Source organism: Pangasianodon hypophthalmus, chromosome 24 (genome assembly GCF_027358585.1).
Source record: "Pangasianodon hypophthalmus isolate fPanHyp1 chromosome 24, fPanHyp1.pri, whole genome shotgun sequence".
Classification (NCBI taxonomy): Eukaryota; Metazoa; Chordata; class Actinopteri; order Siluriformes; family Pangasiidae; genus Pangasianodon; species Pangasianodon hypophthalmus.
Window position 1 is genome coordinate 1,203,848 of NC_069733.1, and position 20,214 is coordinate 1,224,061.

At 38.9% G+C, this 20,214-nt stretch overlaps 1 protein-coding gene across 9 annotated transcripts; it reads right to left on the reverse strand.

Moving 5' to 3' along the window:
• Positions 1–378: 378 nt before the first annotated feature.
• On the reverse strand, positions 379–10,118 carry LOC113528146 (H-2 class I histocompatibility antigen, Q9 alpha chain). Of its 9 annotated transcripts, XR_008300828.1 has the most exons (9): positions 9,789–10,112; positions 8,530–8,790; positions 3,070–3,345; positions 2,176–2,454; positions 1,959–2,081; positions 1,720–1,746; positions 1,551–1,620; positions 1,382–1,415; positions 379–1,343 (listed from the first exon to the last, which is right to left on the reverse strand). XR_008300828.1 is itself a non-coding variant. In XM_053228860.1 (8 exons), the coding sequence occupies exons 1-7, from the start codon at positions 9,850–9,852 to the stop codon at positions 1,393–1,395; spliced, it is 1,053 nt and encodes a 350-aa protein (XP_053084835.1). In that variant the 5' UTR covers positions 9,853–10,116; the 3' UTR covers positions 379–1,343; positions 1,382–1,392. The 9 variants fall into 9 exon arrangements, 8 of the variants coding, with proteins under 8 accessions (XP_053084835.1, XP_053084833.1, XP_053084836.1 ...); XM_053228860.1 differs by lacking the exon at positions 1,551–1,620 and having other exon boundaries at positions 9,789–10,116; XM_053228858.1 differs by having other exon boundaries at positions 379–1,415; positions 1,959–2,069.
• Between the last annotated feature and the right edge of the window lie 10,096 nt (positions 10,119–20,214).

Genomic DNA, 20,214 nt, shown 5'->3' on the forward strand with positions numbered 1-20,214 from the left:
AAAAACATACAGTGCCTTAAAGATCAGCCTGAGGGGCAAAATTCATCTGGCTCATGTTTCCATATTTTACACATTTGAAACTGTAAATTCTAGACATTCTAAAACTCCAGATTGTGAACATTTTTGGTCAGCGCTGAAAGCAGAAAACTCAAATGTGCTTTGAATTAAGATTAAAATAATAAACTGCTTAAATTGGAAAATGTCTCTCAAGACTGTTCTGAGATGAAATCTACCTCTCATTGTCATGTTAAACTCAAGAGAGATGGTGTGTGTGTGTGTGTGTGTGTGTGTAGAGCACATGACAGTAAGTGTAGAAGTGATCCTGAGATCATGTCCTTTAAAAGAACACAGTTATAAAATAAAACTCAGAGCACAGAATGAAGAAAATACACTTTATTATTCATTCAGATTGTTACACTGACAGAACAGATGCATTGTGGGAGATTTGGGTCATACAGATGTGAAAACGTGTTTAATGGATTGTTATTTGCTTTAAATCGAGTTAAATAATTAAATAATGGAATCAGTGCCGTGTCATTTAGTTGATTTGTGTTTTCTCTGAGTGCTGATCATCCAGCATGAGCTCCTGCTTCTGCTGTGTTCACTCCTGTTCTTTTCCACTTTAGTCCAATCTGTTCAACACCAATCACATCTGAAGCCCCAGTTTCTGTCCGATACGAAGCACAAATCAGCTCCACAAACAGCTACTGAGGAAAATCTCACTGGATTAAAAGCTAAAAGATGTAAATCAAACCTCTCATGTACTGACCTTATGATCTGAATTCAATTCTACAGTAAATCATGTTGTAAATGTACAGAGTAAAGAAGCTCAGAATCACTGTGTGTGTGTGTGTGTGTGTGTGTGTGTGTGTGTATCAGGAAGGTTGTACTGAATATAAAATAAGGCGAGTGTAAAGCTGCGTTCATCATCCAGACGTGTTGCACAGAACAGGTTTAAATCTGCTTGTGTGTGTTTCATTGCTGTGAGCGACGGAGATCTCAGAGGAAGAATGGAAAGTGACTCGCTATGACGCCATCACTGACCATCTTTACTCCAAAACCTGGTTTCCCCCAAAAGCAGGATCCTACAGCGCTGAGCTCAGTGGCACAGAACAGCACAGCGGCAAACACACACACACACACACATCAAACCCAATCACACAGAAAACTACGAGAATTTACACAGAGCAAAAAATTAAAACCCTAACAATCCCTAATAATCCCATTTTACAGCAATAACAACAGATTCACAATAAAAAGCTCCTCCATCCAAACACCAAGAAAATCATACAACAAGATTACTCACTGGAATAATGTGTGTGTGTGTGTGTGTGTGTGTGTGTGTGTGTGTGTGTATGTGTGTGCATGCATGTGTGTGTGAGTGTGTGTTCCTCATCTCCCTCTCCTCCTCTCTCCTAGAAAAACAGACAGAAAGAAACAGGATCAGCTCTGAGCTGAGGTTTAATGTGAGCACAGGCTTTTCTGCTGGATTTTCACTCCACACACAGATTTTTATTCCATATTACACTGTAAACATCATCATGCCTTACTCTCTCAGTTCAGCAGGAAGACACACAGTCCCACTTTAAGAGTTGTTGGAGGAAGAATCTCCTTCAGAGGCTGTGAAACATTCAAATCCATTACAAAGTGAACTAAATACTGCAACTAAATAATGTACTGGTTTTAAACCTCATTTATGGATCATAAAGGGTCACTTACCGGCTTTGGCTGGAACAGGTTTAAAGCCTGAAACACAGATGATGGACAGACAGTTATTATAAAATCTGTGTACTGTGTTTGCTTTCACAAGACATTTAGACAATATCAGCTTATTGTCTTGTCTAATTTATCAGTTAAACTTAAAAATTAGCAAAATATTCATCAAATCTCCTTTCAAGAACTAGAAAGTGTAAATCTGTTCTCTGAAAACTTCACATCTGCCTCCTTCCTCCTCTCACCAGAGTTCTTCTTCTTCCAGACCACAATTCCAGCAACAACGGCAACGAGAGCAACGAGAGCCGCGACTACAGCAACGATGATAGCAACCGGTGCTCCATCTGATCCTCCATCTGATCCTCCACCTGTTAAATCAGCACAGAGTCTTTATTATCTGCTGCAGCAATAAATCAGCTTTCACTGTAAATCTGGAGTTTTAGAGGAAAGTGTTTCTCCGACCTCTCACATGCAGCACTAACTCCTTCTCCAAGCTGCTGTGCTGAATCACGCAGGTGTAGTTGTGTTTCTGCAGCTCCTCAGCTGGAACTGTCAGAATGCTTCTCTTCTGGAAGCTTCCATCCTGGTTGGGTAACGTCTCTCTGAGCTCCACGTTCTCATGCACCTCCTCTCCGTCCTTCTGCCAGGAGATCACCACTGCTTTGGGGAAGAAACCTGTAGCATGACACACCACCTCTGCAGAAGGAGAGTGTTTCTGGAGCACTGACGCCTCGGGACGAACTGCAGAGACACACAGAGGCATAAATATTAAAACTCTCTGGCAGATTTATTAATTTACAAATAATACAAGGGGAAGTCATTTTATATGCTGTCATGTGATTTTCCCTCTAAACAGAGAAATTCAAAGTTACAAGTTATTTTTCATGTGATTAACATTTTAAACTACAAGAATCTAAAATAAAGTTTAGTTTTGTACAGGAAAATATATTTGGATATTTAAAAATACATATATAAGATTGCTAAATGTATTTTTTTAAAGAATAAAGTCATGTTACATGTGAATATGAAAATATCAAAGGTACAGGACAGAAGAAGCGTGTGTGTGTGTGTGTATGTGTGTGTGTGTGTGTGTGTGTGTGTGTGTGTGTGTGTGTGTGTGAGATGATAAAGTGCTATACAGGGTTATTAAGATCGAGGTATGAATATTAGAGATTGCAGTATTTATCCTATACCCTTATTAACACTCTGGTTCTTATGGAAACTGTTGTATTTGATGAATAATTTTAATGTGTAACACTGATAAAGGATCAGGTTCAGACATTAAACACTGTTTAAGGAACAATAAAAGCTGCAGGAAATCAGTGTGAGTGAATGTAAATGTGAAGGAGTGCGTACCTTTCCTCTCCAGAGTCTCTCTGCCGTAAGACACGTACTTCTTTATCCAGTTGATACACTCTTTCTCCAGGTAGTTCTTCCAGTAATCATTATTAGCAGTATTAGGATCCCACTTGTTCTTGGTGATCACAGCTTGAGGTTTCGGAGCGATCCAGGTTTTAGTTTTCAGATCCAGACTGATGAAATCTTCTCCATCATAACCGAACTGCATGTATCCTCTAGTGGTGCCGTCATCATCGAGCTCACAGCCGTACATCAGCTGCACTGTGTGAACTCCTGCAGTAACACACACACACACACACACACAGATGAGAGTGATGAGGTTCAGCTGAGCTCCGTCTCCTTCTACACTCTCCATTTAAACATCACACTACACTTTACTCTTCATTCAGTTCCTCATCACTCACATATTTACATTTACTTTATATTTACTTTATATTTCTTTTATATTTCACTCTTGTCATTTTCTTTGTTATATTAAAAACAAGAGATTTACTTATTTTACCTTTATAAGCAATTATATATTTTTAAAGTGGCACACTACTTTCTCTTTGCTGTACAGGTGTGACTGTAACATTGTGGATGTGTTAAGTTTTATAAAATTGCAAACGGTTTATGGCTGTATTGACTCATAATTTTCAGAGCGGTGTTACACAGGAGATTAATGTGATTTTCTGTGCTATCAGATGTATAGAGTGTTATTAGTGTGAGTGCTATCAGATGTATAGAGTGTTATTAGTGTGAGTGCTATCAGATGTATAGTGTGTTATTAGTGTGAGTGCTATCAGATGTATAGAGTGTTATTAGTGTGAGTGCTATCAGATGTATAGAGAGTGTTATTAGTGTGAGTGCTATCAGATGTATAGAGTGTTATTAGTGTGAGTGCTATCAGATGTATAGAGTGTTATTAGTGTGAGTGCTATCAGATGTATAGAGTGTGTTATTAGTGTGAGTGCTATCAGATGTATAGAGAGTGTTATTAGTGTGAGTGCTATCAGATGTATAGAGAGTGTTATTAGTGTGAGTGCTATCAGATGTATAGAGTGTTATTAGTGTGAGTGCTATCAGATGTATAGAGTGTTATTAGTGTGAGTGCTATCAGATGTATAGAGAGTTATTAGTGTGAGTGCTATCAGATGTATAGAGTGTTATTAGTGTGAGTGCTATCAGATGTATAGAGAGTGTTATTAGTGTGAGTGCTATCAGATGTATAGAGTGTTATTAGTGTGAGTGCTATCAGATGTATAGAGTGTTATTAGTGTGAGTGCTATCAGATGTATAGAGTGTTATTAGTGTGAGTGCTATCAGATGTATAGAGAGTTATTAGTGTGAGTGCTATCAGATGTATAGAGTGTTATTAGTGTGAGTGCTATCAGATGTATAGAGTGTTATTAGTGTGAGTGCTATCAGATGTATAGAGTGTTATTAGTGTGAGTGCTATCAGATGTATTATGATGTATATAATTTTAATCAGTGCAGTAAAGAGGTACTGAATGGTGATAATGGGTAAAGCATCACTTCTGTCGTAGTGTGTATTAGTGATGAAGATCGTGAGAATAACGAGCAGCTGCTCAGGTGTGTTACAGCAGGAAGAAGGTTGAGCTTTGCAGTGAGGTGGAATCATGTGACCTCAGCAGGAGTGTAACAAGACAGTGTTTTGTCTGTATAAAACTGTAAATAAATTAAAAATTGCTATGAGCAGAGGTTTGATATTGTAAAGAAAATGTACTACAGGTTCACCTTACCTTAAAAATAAATAAAAAATGTATAAAAGTGTATAAAAGTGGGTTTGACTGAATAAAATCTGAGAGCTGGGGAATGTGTCTGATGAACTGTACTGAGCTCCACACCGCGCCTGAGGCAGCGTTTTAATCTCGACTACAGCGCTGTAGTCGGCTCTGCTGCTCAAACTCAGCAGCCTCGCTCTCAGGCTCTGTAGATCGCATCAGCGTGTCGTCTGAAATCCACTCAGAGCTCTTTTTACCTGCTGCAGCGCAGTCATGTAGCTTTATAACCTATAACACGTATACTATCCACAACTATCAGCCACTTCACACATGCAGATGATCACTCTATCAATTATTATTTCAGTTAATGGATTAGCTGGATTATTTTAAAAATATATTAATTACAGAAATGATTTGTGTAAAAATAATGATGTCTCTGCAGCATTTTAATCTACTAACACTACTACTACTGGTTCTTCATACTTTTTTGCAGCTATGCGTCTTATCTACATTTGAAGCCCTGATTTGTTTTGAGCAGTCCAGTGAAAAATAAAGGTAAAAGAAGTAATCTGCTGGCTGTCCTGCAAACTGAAGCACTCTGACGCTGAATTCATTTAGCTTGCCTTGAGCGTGTGTGTGTGTGTGTGTGTGTGTGCAAAGCGAATGGTTCTCAGTGTGTGGAATCAACGCCATCAAGCTCTGGGGCTGACTTTAGCTTCAATGCTAATTAGTGAATCGACTCTTATCGGGATCGACTGTGAAAGCAGGATGGAGACTTTATACACAACACGCACTAAAAATATTTATTGTGAACGCTAATAAAAATGACTGTAGCTTTTCTCAGTGCTACTGGGACAAAAAAAGAACTCAAGTTCTTGCTAAAAGACTGAAACAGCTTTGCTACGCGCTGCCCAACACTGCGTCCCATAAACTGGGTGTGAAAGGAGAAAACTCCGTCATGTCGTTAGTCCTGACTAATTATTCATCTGAGACCGTGTTCATGTGCAGGCCAACATCATGTCGTACAAACTACTGACTTCATGTCCAGCGCAGCATGAGAACGTGACAGCGCAGGAGAGACGCATAAATATGAGCGATAAAGCGTGTAACACAGCTAGAAAAGCTGAGAAGCGTGGACAGGTCAGAATACAGAGGTTAATACACCTGATCCAGCTGCTGCGCCACACCTCCACTTCTCACAGCGACCACACGCTAATCAGTACTCATCAAATTACTACTCACCTAAATACATCATCTTTACTCATCAAATTATTACTCACCTAAATACATCATCTTTACTCATCAAATTATTACTCACCTAAATACATCATCTTTACTCATCAAATTACTACTCACCTAAATACATCATCTTTACTCATCAAATTATTACTCACCTAAATACATCATCTTTACTCATCAAATTATTACTCACCTAACTACATCATCTTTACTCATCAAATTACTACTCACCTAACTACATCATCTTTACTCATCAAATTATTACTCACCTAAATACATCATCTTTACTCATCAAATTACTACTCACCTAAATACATCATCTTTACTCATCAAATTATTACTCACCTAAATACATCATCTTTACTCATCAAATTACTACTCACCTAAATACATCATCTTTACTCATCAAATTATTACTCACCTAAATACATCATCTTTACTCATCAAATTATTACTCACCTAAATACATCATCTTTACTCATCAAATTATTACTCACCTAAATACATCATCTTTACTCATCAAATTACTACTCACCTAAATACATCATCTTTACTCATCAAATTATTACTCACCTAAATACATCATCTTTACTCATCAAATTATTACTCACCTAACTACATCATCTTTACTCATCAAATTATTACTCACCTAAATACATCATCTTTACTCATCAAATTACTACTCACCTAAATACATCATCTTTACTCATCAAATTACTACTCACCTAACTACATCATCTTTACTCATCAAATTATTACTCACCTAAATACATCATCTTTACTCATCAAATTATTACTCACCTAAATACATCATCTTTACTCATCAAATTACTACTCACCTAAATACATCATCTTTACTCATCAAATTATTACTCACCTAAATACATCATCTTTACTCATCAAATTACTACTCACCTAACTACATCATCTTTACTCATCAAATTATTACTCACCTAAATACATCATCTTTACTCATCAAATTATTACTCACCTAAATACATCATCTTTACTCATCAAATTATTACTCACCTAAATACATCATCCATCTCCAACCCAATTCAGCTCTACAGTCACTCTATGATCTAAAGTCTATAATCTCTTTAACTATAAACATTAGGAGAATTTTATCATGTTCTCTTACCCACTTTATTCAGCTCTACAGTCTCAGATTTCTGTAATTAATTACTCTGTGTGTGTGTGTGTGTGTGTTAGTGAGTAAAGGTGTGTGTGTGTGTGTTAGTGAGTAAAGGTGTGTGTGTGTGTGTGTGTTAGTGAGTAAAGGTGTGAGTGTGTGTGTGTGTTAGTGAGTAAAGGTGTGTGTGTGTGTGTTAGTGAGTAAAGGTGTGTGTGTGTGTGTGTGTTAGTGAGTAAAGGTGTGAGTGTGTGTGTGTGTTAGTGAGTAAAGGTGTGTGTGTGTGTGTGTTAGTGAGTAAAGGTGTGTGTGTGTGTGTGTGTGTGTGTGTGTGTGTGTGTGTGTGTGTTAGTGAGTAAAGGTGTGTGTGTGTGTGTGTGTTAGTGAGTAAAGGTGTGTGTGTGTGTGTGTGTGTGTGTGTGTGTTAGTGAGTAAAGGTGTGTGTGTGTGTGTTAGTGAGTAAAGGTGTGAGTGTGTGTGTGTGTGTTAGTGAGTAAAGGTGTGAGTGTGTGTGTGTGTGTTAGTGAGTAAAGGTGTGTGTGTGTGTGTGTGTGTGTGTTAGTGAGTAAAGGTGTGTGTGTGTGTGTGTGTGTTAGTGAGTAAAGGTGTGTGTGTGTGTGTTAGTGAGTAAAGGTGTGTGTGTGTGTGTGTGTGTGTTAGTGAGTAAAGGTGTGTGTGTGTGTGTGTTAGTGAGTAAAGGTGTGTGTGTGTGTGTGTGTGTGTGTGTGTGTGTGTGTTAGTGAGTAAAGGTGTGAGTGTGTGTGTGTGTGTGTTAGTGAGTAAAGGTGTGTGTGTGTGTGTGTTAGTGAGTAAAGGTGTGTGTGTGTGTGTGTTAGTGAGTAAAGGTGTGTGTGTGTGTGTGTGTGTGTGTGTGTGTGTGTGTGTGTTAGTGAGTAAAGGTGTGTGTGTGTGTGTGTGTTAGTGAGTAAAGGTGTGTGTGAGTGTGTGTGTGTGTGTGTGTTAGTGAGTAAAGGTGTGTGTGTGTGTGTGTGTTAGTGAGTAAAGGTGTGTGTGTGTGTGTGTTAGTGAGTAAAGGTGTGTGTGTGTGTGTTAGTGAGTAAAGGTGTGTGTGTGTGTGTTAGTGAGTAAAGGTGTGAGTGTGTGTGAGTGAGTAAAGGTGTGAGTGTGTGTGTGTTAGTGAGTAAAGGTGTGTGTGTGTGTGTTAGTGAGTAAAGGTGTGTGTGTGTGTGTGTGTTAGTGAGTAAAGGTGTGTGTGTGTGTGTTAGTGAGTAAAGGTGTGTGTGTGTGTGTTAGTGAGTAAAGGTGTGTGTGTGTGTTAGTGAGTAAAGGTGTGTGTGTGTGTGTTAGTGAGTAAAGGTGTGTGTGTGTGTGTGTTAGTGAGTAAAGGTGTGAGTGTGTTACCTTTAGTCTGGTTAAAGCGCTGCATCAGTATAGCCACATTGACTTTGAAGCTCTCCTGATTACCCTGCGCACGCTGTGTCTCTCTGCTCCAGTAATCTTCTCCCTCGTGCTTCTGTATCCACTCCGTCTTCGGGATCATGTTCCTGATGTTACTGTCATAGTAGTCAAACTGCTCTCCATCCACCTGACCCACAAGAGTGAATTCTGGGAAATTTATTCCTGGTGTAACTCCAGTGTAGATGTACTGCAGAGAGTGTGTGACTGTAAAAGTGTAAAAACACACATTAATACACACACACACACACACACACACACACACACACACACACTAACAGTAGCTCCACTCTCTCACTCCTTACACACTCTGTTTTTATTATTAAATCTTTTATTTATTATTTTACTCACATAATAATCTGATGATTAAACACAGCACTCTGTACATTAATGACAATTTTAATCTTTCACACGTTTATACATTATTATTATTATTATTATTATTATTATTATTATTATTATGATAAGCAGCTGTATGGAGTTTAAACTGGTGTTATTTATTTTTCTCCTCTTTCCTGTAATTAACACTTTATTCAGTAGAGAATTCCTCTTCCACTCTTTTACTGTGATTTGATTTTACTAACGGACACGAGGAGGAAGTTTAATAAACAAACTAATAAATAAATACAGAACTTTACACTCTATAATAATAAGAAAAGCTCACGACTTCTCTTCTTTTATTTCTTTATTTATTAAAGTAAAAGTTCTTTTTATAAAAGAAAAAAGCAGCACAGTGAATATAAAAAGTCTCTTCTGTGGAACATCAGCACATTAAATCTGAATAAAGAGATTAAAACTTGAATAAAACACTTTAATCTGGATTTCTTTTCTTATTGTTATGTGCTGGATAGTTTGCCCTCCCTCATCCTACTGTGAGGAATAAACTCTGTCTGCACTCACTCCTGCCCCAGAGCCTCCTACGATCTGAAATAGCTGATTCCAGCAGCAGTGAGGCGGATTCCTCTCCCATTACAGCCACAAGCTAATGATCCTTTATTAAATAATAATAATAATAATAATAATAATAATAATAATAAAGTGTGTATTTGTGTTTTACAGAGTAATAGATGTAATTTTTTAGCTTTATTGACTTTATTATTTGTGTATAACTTTGTCAGATCTCCCCTTATCACAGGCTCAGCGTTAAACTTTAATATTAGAGAGTAAATAAATGGAATAAAGACAGTAAACATTACAGAACTCACCTGCTGATGAAAGATGAAGAGAAACTGTGAGGAAAATCAGAGCTTTCAGAACTGCACGAGCCATCTCTCACTGCACTCTCTCACACTATACACACTATAAACACACAAATAAAATGATAATAATAAAAGATTAACTCTATTTAACTCTCTTTAACGCTGTGTAACTCGGTGAGAGAAAGTTACAGACGCTGCTGCTCCTGTCTTCAGCGGGAATGTGTCTCCTGTGAGGGGGGAGGAGTTTTTATATCAGCGCTCTGACCAATCACAACTCAGAGTCCCGACCAATAAGAACTCAGGATTCAGTCGCGTCACCAGTTTCTGAGGAGAACTGAGGAGTGCAGGATTATTCTGAAAGTAAAAGCAGGAGATGATGGAGGAGGAAAGAGTTTATGATCATTTCTCTTTATATTTTCAGCTATTTCAAATTAAAATAAGTTTAAAATACACATTATTATTATTATTATTATTATTATTATTATTATTACAAAATAAATGTAGCTTGTTTCCATTGTCCGAGATTAAATAAATATATCTACTTTAAAACTAAATGATAAAAACACACTAATATTACTTTTCTATAACTGTTCTGCTCAGTTAATAATAATTCAGCTGAAATAGAAACTCTTATTCCTCTGTGTTGTGACACTACAGTACAGTATATAGTATATAATCATGTTAATAAAGCTGGAGCTGTAAAATGGCTGCTGTGTGTGTGTGTGTGTGTGTGTGTGTGAGTGTGTGTTCACTACTCCACTGGTAATAAAAACCTCTTCTGTGTTCTCCATCATCAGTTAACACACAGCTCAGAAAAGGCCTTCAGAAGGTGGTGTTAATGTTTGAGCTTTTGAATTGAAATACAGTAAACAGTAAATATAATCTTATACAGTGCCTCCTTTTATTATTAAAGACTCTATTAAAGAATCTGCTGATGAACATGTGCTTGTTATTTCAGTGTTTGCAGGAGCAGAAGGTGAAGGAGGTGAGTTGAGGTGTAAATGTGGAGAGGGATGGAGGTTGGGGTGGAGGCTGGAGGGTCAGAGAAGAACATGAGAATGATTCTGCTGAGTGGAGACGCTTCAGACTGACTCCTGTTTCTGTCACCATGAACACAACACGTCTATTCTACTGCATGAACTCATCAACAACCTTATTTTATTTCTAACACTTTTGTACATTTCTTCAAGTTTAATTAGAATCATGTCCATAAATCATTTTTAATGTGCACCAGTGAAAGTTGTAAACACTTTGAAGTAACAGAATTTCTGCTTATATAATTATCTCAGTAATAAAATGGTCTCCCATGTTGATGAAATTCATAACAACAGACAAACACATTCTCTTTAAACTAATAACACACAACAATTGTATGTCGGGTTATCGGTTCATGACCTGAAACATGTTTGTCAATTTTTTATGACTCAGATGAAGATCAGATCACATTTAAAGAGTAATTAATTACAGAAATCTGAGACTCTGTAGAGCTGAATAAAGTGAGTAAGAGAACATGATAAATTCTCCTAATGTTTATAGTTAAAGAGATTATAGACTTTAGATCATAGAGTGACTGTAGAGCTGAATTGGGTTGGAGATATGTTGTTATTAAAACACAGGACTTTCCATGATATAAATTAATATTCAGTAACTAAAATGGAAGTGTTGAAAGATGTTTTGTAATGACTTTAAAAACAAAGTGACTTTCTGGTAAGTTTTGGAAAAATCAGCTAACTGAGTATTAGAATTTGTCCTTTATATAAGCGTGACTTGTAACACAGAGTCATATTTCTATAGTAGAATTAAAAACAGTGTGTGTTATACACTCTGACAGATAAATACTCCTGCGCTACACACACCTCATGCAGATCACAGGGTGTGTGTTTTCCTCTTAGCCGTGTTCTCTCTCTGCCTATAGCAGCACTGAATAACACACTGCCTCATCAGTTACTAGGACGAAAGCACAGGAGCAGGTTAGTAACTGAACTGAAAGTGTTTTAGTGACGGGGAAAACCAGGTTACTGAGCTGCCTGCTGTTTATGTTCAATTTTCTTTTATAATTTTACTTTATTTATTACTTATACAACACTGAGACACCTCATCTAACATTTATAGAGCTTTAAACATTAGAGATGATTTGGGAAACATTTCTAAGTTCCCTTCCTGCTAGGAATTTGACCCAAGCAGCTGTTCTCAGAGATGGAGTGATGGTTCCAGCTGTTTTAGTTTTTTCTGGTAAAAATAAAATGAAAGAAACTGATGAAGCTTCATTTGAGGACATGAAGATGATTCTGCTGAATAGAGACGCTTCAGACTGACTCCTGTTTGTGTTAAACACACACACACACGCACACACACACACACGCACACACACACACTTCATGTCCAATATTCCCGGGATAGACTCCAGGACCACCACCTTGTCCAGGATAAAGTGTTTACTGGAGATGAATGAATGTTTATCAGTCTTATAAAATACAACAGTTCAGTACAAAGTGTATAAACTCTCAGCTATGGAAAGTCCTGCCACACCCATGTGTGTGTGTGTGTGTGTGTGTGTGTGTGTGTGTGTGTGTGTCAGCGTTGTGTGGAAAATCCCTTAAATACAGAAATGCTTTTATGACTGTTGTGATATTGAGCTGCTCTTTCTACTGCACCACCAACAACTGTATATAATACTGTCATTATATTATACACCAAGTCATTCATATAAAAATGATTATGTTATTTTATTCCTGATAATAATTTTAGAATTGTTTTTATTAAATGGATCTTTACTCTTTTTTTTTTTTTATACAAAATAATCACTGAAAAATGTAATTAACAATTTTATATAAGAAATTAATTAAATTTAAATGCTTTCTTCACATAATTCACCACCAGGCCATCAAAACATTTATGTTCAGCTACTATAACACTGTAAAGACATCAAGCTGTGTTAATATTTAAACTTAATATATATCAATTAGCAATTTACAGTGTAGCGTGATCATTACAGTATATTTATATAATTATATAGTTGTTGGGAAGAAATCCATGGAAAATAATGACTTATAAAGAATATAATACAGGTCAGAGAAGAGTCGTCTTGTATTAACAAACTCTATTTTTCTTATTAAAGCTAAAGAAAAGTGTGGGTGAATAATTATCTCCTCTAATTCAGCTTTATCTCAGTCCAGCTCCTGCTGGTGAAGGTGAAACAAACTGAGTTCAGGTGATTCAGGCGTCAGATCACGACATGAAAATGATTCTGCAGAATAGGGATGCCACACACACACACACACACACACACACACACACACACACACGCACACACACACACACACAAACATAATGAACAAATTCAACTTTAAGCTATGTGTTTGGTTTGTTATACATTTCTGTAGGTTAATTTAGTACAAATCGTCCTGTTGAATTTTATTGTATTTACACGATTTAGACTCATCAATATTCTGGATATTTAAAAGCAGCGCAACAGAATTTCTTTCCGCATTAACTTGTTAAAAATGATATCTTATGCCTCAAGATGTATTGTAGTTAAATTATTGACATAGACAAAGATTTTGTGGAGTCTTTTTAAGTTCGTTCCATGTTAACATTCACTGTAGTTCAGGTGTGCTAATGATGTTATCAGGTAAAATGCCAGTGACATCACTCAGTGCTAGGCAGAAACAAAGACTGGAGGTTGATCTAAACAGGAAAGAAGAGAGGCAGTAGAGGGAAAGCTGGAATTTTTGCACTGAATCAGATCGTTAAATAAAAAAATTTAAATATTTTATACAATGATTTTTATACAATGATGTCTTTTAACAAACTTGATATTTAAAAATTATTCTGAGAAAGAGAACACCATGTTTTAGAAATCTTCTCTATTCTTTATGAAATGATCTGCTTATTATAAGATTGATGTGTTGATGTGTAGACTTTAGACTAGACAATATAAACTTAAATAAAGGGGCTGGAACTATTTTGCCTGTAAATCTATTTATATTCAATTCAATTCAATTTTATTTGTATAGCACTTTTAACAATGGACATTATCACAAAGCAGCTTTACAGAAATAAACAGATTCAAAATATATTGTAAATATGTGAATTTATCCCTAATGAGCGAGCCAGAGGTGACGGTGGTGAGGAAAAACTCCCTGAGATGATATGAGGAAGAAACCTTGAGAGGAACCAGACTCAAAAGGGAACCATCCTCATCTGGGTGCAACGGATAGTGCGATTATAAATAAATCCCTTCTATTATTGTGTACTATAAGGACAAATAGTGCAATTGTGCAACCGGGAAATTCATCACAGTTTTCACAAGAAGTCCGGCTGGTTAAAATCTATCCACTGTCCACTGATGGAGTCCTGAGTACGAAGCTGCTCGTGGCAACTGCAGCCCCAAAGCCACTACAGCAATCGCAGTCCCAAGCCATTACAGTGCAGCTCCCCATATGTGATCCCCAAGCCATCTCCACAGCTCCCAGGTGGCACCATCCCCAGCAATCCAAACAGTTCTTCAGGCCGTCCATATGGGGCCCCAGCAGCAAGCGAACTCAACCGATGAGAACTCCAACCAGAAGTAGGGCATCAGGATGGGTCAGGCAGGTCCGGGGAGCAGAAGGGGTATATGGAATAAGCTTTCATAAATTGAGCACCAGATTGGTGGTGCCAGGATTTAAACTCACAACCAAAGCCTAAACCACTGAACCACCACAGCATTAAGCAGGTTAAGATGAGGTTATTGCAGAAGCCATCAGTTTATTTCCTTTATTTTCAGCTCTGTGTGTTCACTGTTCTTTATCATTGCAGCCAAAGACATCAATCATTTTGACATCATCAACTGTAAAACAATCACAAATTACAACAATAACAATTAAGTAATTAGCAAACTTAATTATAATAATTTAAATAATTAAGTTATTGCATTTCCTCAAAAAAATAACTAACACATATATACACATCTCCTCTATCACTACAGACCCAGCAGTGATTTTTACAGAATTCTGAGTAGCACTTTAAAAACATACAGTTTATAATCCAAACTTTGATATTAATGATTGAACACAGAATCGATCTGAAACAAGCTGGAGATACGATGGCATCCAATTGATACCTATAACTTCACATGCTGCAAACATATTTAACTCGAATGATTGTTTCTAAGTTTTAGTGTTTGAAATAACTTGGTGAAAACAGCGAAACAATGATGGCGTGATAGTGAGATCAATTACATGGCATAAACAGAGTTCATTTAATTTCACAGCAGATTTTATCAGTGACAACTGCATCTAAATTGAATCAGTTAAACTATTAACACCAAGTTTTAGTAAATCTGAGTAGAATATAATTCCTTCTTTACACATAATTTAAGTTAACACATATTCATCGAACACATTTATACAGAACACTACAGTCAGAGTGTGTTGAGTTCAGAGGACGTGTCCACACGATGGACTTCTCTCTTTAATGTGTCCTCTCTCTCTCTCTCTCTCTCTCTCTGTACCTATAGCAGTACAGGAACACACTGCCTCATGAGCTACCAGGAAAGATGGAAACTGTAAGTTTACATCACAGTATACATCACAGAGCCAGCAGATGAAACAGAGACAGTGATGGGAGGCCTGCTGACACCCTCACAGTTCTATAGAGACAGGACAGGATTTATAATCAAAACTGTGATTTAGTCACATGACACAGGATAAAGCTGAATAAAGAGACTGACAATATGCTGGCACTTTTATATATACAGTAGAACTTCATGAAACAACCAGTATCTACTAAAATAAGTGTTTAAGCTCTAAAGGCTCAAACGTCTGTGAGAAGTTCAATGTAGAATTTCATTTTCAGTTTATAATAATGAAGTAAATGAAAGAGACTGAGTGACACTGAGGGGAATTTATGGTGATAAAAGGTGATAACATGCTTAATTTAGGTTAAAATGCAGTGCAGCAGGAGGAACCTGTACTACAGGAAGTGATTGTTGGAGCTGGTTGTTGTTTTTCATGGTGATAAAGTGAAAGAAACTGGTGAAGCAGTGGGTCAGATGAGGACATGATAACACTGCTGTTACTTTAGCACTGTGTAGGCATTATAAAGCCATCAGGACGTGTTAATATTTAAACTTTTGATTTTACAGACAATGACTAGTGAAGCAAATGAACATATTATTGTACTGTATGATGTTGTGTAGTCATGATATATAAGGAAAATGTACAGCGGTTTGCTTGAAAGATATTAAAAGTCAAAATAAAGATTTCTAATGTAAGAGTTAAGTCTTTGTGTCTTTTATTTTAAATCAAAGCTGAAGGAAAGTACAAGTCATTCATTCTCAACTTTAAACACAACAAGACTCCATCATAACCCGCCTCTATACAGAAAGATAATGTTGTGTTAAAATGCACTTTATTGTGTTTAAATAAAATTATAGGATATAGGAGGCATGTGTAAGGGTTCAAATAAGGACACAAAATAATGAACATTTTCAGCTCTAAGCAAAACCCTTCATTTGTTATACTCTGTATACCCCGAATATAAAAACATTCATGAAAACAAAGTCTGTACAAGTCTGTCTGTCCTATTTTATTATTTTTAAGGCTTTAGTAGACGTTTATTAGGCGTATTGGCATGCATGGTGTGTTTTATTGGTGTGTTTGGTGTGTTGTAGACACTGAAACAAAATGAATCACACTATTACAAGTAGCATTTACTGTAAATCAGGAAAGATCAGAATTACAGGTATTTAACGTCTGAAGTATTTTAATGTTTTATCATCAGTATTTCTATAGAACACACAAAAAAAAACAGCATGTGTGTATTTGTGTTATACACTCCGAAAACACTCTCCTCAGAGATATCCTGCTCGGGTTGCAGGGTGTGTCCACATGACCTGTGGTTATGGCCATGTCCCCTCTCTGCCAATAGCAGCACAGAATCAGGTAGTAAACAGCGCTGCATCATCAGTTACTAGGAAGAAACAGGAAGTGCAGGTGAGAACTGAAAGTGTTCTAGTCATGAAGTCATGAGACCTGTCTTCTATTTCATCTGAATGTTCATTTATCTGGATTTTCCATTAATCATTTCTCACTCATCACCAACAGAGACAGACGTATAAAACATCTCATACCAGGGCTGAGAGAGAGAGGGACAGAGCGAGAGAGAGATAGAGAGGAAGAGAGAGATCATGAAGCTTCGCTAATCAGAATTCTTTGTTCTGCATGAAAATAATCTGAGTGCTGCTGCTGTTTCAGTTCTTTATAAGTGTCAGAGTCCCAGAACTGCATCACTGCAACACTCAGCTGAGTCTAAACTCTTTACACAACTCTCCTACACCGCTACACACACCTCCTATACCGCTACACACACCTCCTACACCGCTACACACATCTCCTACACCAATACACACACCTCCTACACCGCTACACACACTTCCTACACTGTTACACACACCTCCTACACCGCTACACATATCTCCTACACCGCTACACACACCTCCTACACTGCTACACACACCTCCTATACCGCTACACACACCTCCTACACCGTAACACACATCTCCTACACCACTACACACACCTCCTATACCGCTACACACACCTCCTACACCGCCACACACATCTCCTACACCGCTACACACATCTACACTGCTACACACACTTCCTACACTGTTACACACACCTCCTACACTGCTACACAGACCTCCTACACCGCTACACACACCTCCTACACTGCTACACACACCTCCTATACCACTACACACACCTCCTACACTGTAACACACATCTCCTACACCACTACACACACCTCCTACACCGCTACACACATCTCCTACACCACTACACACACCTCCTATACCGCTACACACACCTCCTACACCGCCACACACATCTCCTACACCGCTACACACATCTACACTGCTACACACACTTCCTACACTGTTACACACACCTCCTACACCGCTACACAGACCTCCTACACCGCTACACACACCTCCTACACTGCTACACACACCTCCTATACCACTACACACACCTCCTACACTGTAACACACATCTCCTACACCACTACACACACCTCCTACACCGCTACACACATCTCCTACACCGCTACACACATCTACACCACTACACACACCTCCTACACTGTTACACACACCTCCTATACCGCTACACACACCTCCTAAACTGCTACACACACCTCCTACACTGTTACACACACCTCCTACACCAATACACACACCTCCTACACCACTACACACATCTCCTACACCACTACACACACCTCCTACACCGCTACACACACCTCCTACACTGCTACACACATCTACACCACTACACACATCTCCTTCACCACTACACACATCTCCTACACCACTACACACACCTCCTACACCACTACACACACCTCCTACACCGCTACACACATCTACACTGCTACACACACTTCCTACACTGTTACACACACCTCCTACACCGCTACACAGACCTCCTACACCGCTACACACACCTCCTACACTGCTACACACACCTCCTATACCGCTACACACACCTCCTACACCGTAACACACATCTCCTACACCACTACACACACCTCCTACACCACTACACACATCTCCTACACCACTACACACATCTACACTGCTACACACACCTCCTACACTGTTACACACACCTCCTACACCGCTACACACACCTCCTACACCGTAACACACATCTCCTACACCACTACACACACCTCCTACACCGCTACACACATCTCCTACACCGCTACACACATCTACACTGCTACACACACCTCCTACACTGTTACACACACCTCCTATACCGCTACACACACCTCCTAAACCGCTACACACACCTCCTACACTGTTACACACACCTCCTACACCAATACACACACCTCCTACACCACTACACACATCTACACCACTACACACACCTCCTACACCGCTACACACACCTCCTACACTGCTACACACATCTACACCACTACACACATCTCCTTCACCGCAACACACATCTCCTACACCATCACACACACCTCCTACACAAATATACACATTTCCTACACCTCCTATACCGCTACACACACATCCTACACCACTACACACACCTCCTACACCACTACACACATGTACACCGCTACACACACCTCCTTCACCACTACACACATTTCCTACACCATCACACACACCTCATACACCACTACACACACCTCCTACACCGCTACACACATTTCCTACACTGCTACACACATCTACACCACTACACACATCTACACTGCCACACACACCTCCTTCACCGCTACACACACCTCCTTCACCGCTACACACATCTCCTACACCATCACACACACCTCCTACACAAATACACACATTTCCTACACCGCTACACATACCTCCTATGCCGCTACACATACCTCCTACACTGCTACACACACCTCCTACACTACTACACACACCTTCTACACAACTACACACACATCTACACCACTACACACATCTCCTACACCACTACACACATGTACACCACTACACACACCTCCTACACCAATACACACATCTCCTACACCACTACACACACCTCCTACACCGCTACACACATCTCCTACACCACTACACACATGTACACCACTACACACACCTCCTACACCAATACACACTCCTCCTACACCGCTACACACACCTCCTACACCACTACACACATGTACACCACTACACACACCTCCTACACCGCTATACACATCTCCTACACCACTACACACATGTACACCACTACACACACCTCCTACACCGCTACACACATCTCCTACACCGCTACACACACCTCCTACACCAATACACACATGTACACCACTACACACACCTCCTACACCGCTACACACATCTCCTACACCGCTACACACACCTCCTACACCAATACACACATGTACACCACTACACACACCTCCTACACCGCTACACACATCTCCTACACCGCTACACACACCTCCTACACCGCTACACACATCTCCTACACCACTACACACATGTACACCACTACACACACCTCCTACACCGCTATACACATCTCCTACACCATCACACACACCTCCTTCACTGCTACACACACCTCCTACACCACTACACACATCTCCTACACCGCTACACACACCTCTGACACCACTACACACACCTCCTACACCACTACACACACTTCCTACACCATTACACACATCTCCTGCACCACTACACACACCTCCTACACTGCTACACACATCTTCTACACCACTACACACACCTCCTACACCACTACACACACCTTCTATACCACTACACACATCTCCTACATCTCTACACACACCTCTACACACATCCTACACCTCTACACACATCTACATGACTACACACACCTCCTACACATCAGTATGACTATTTTATAGACTACTTTTACACAGGAGGCATGTT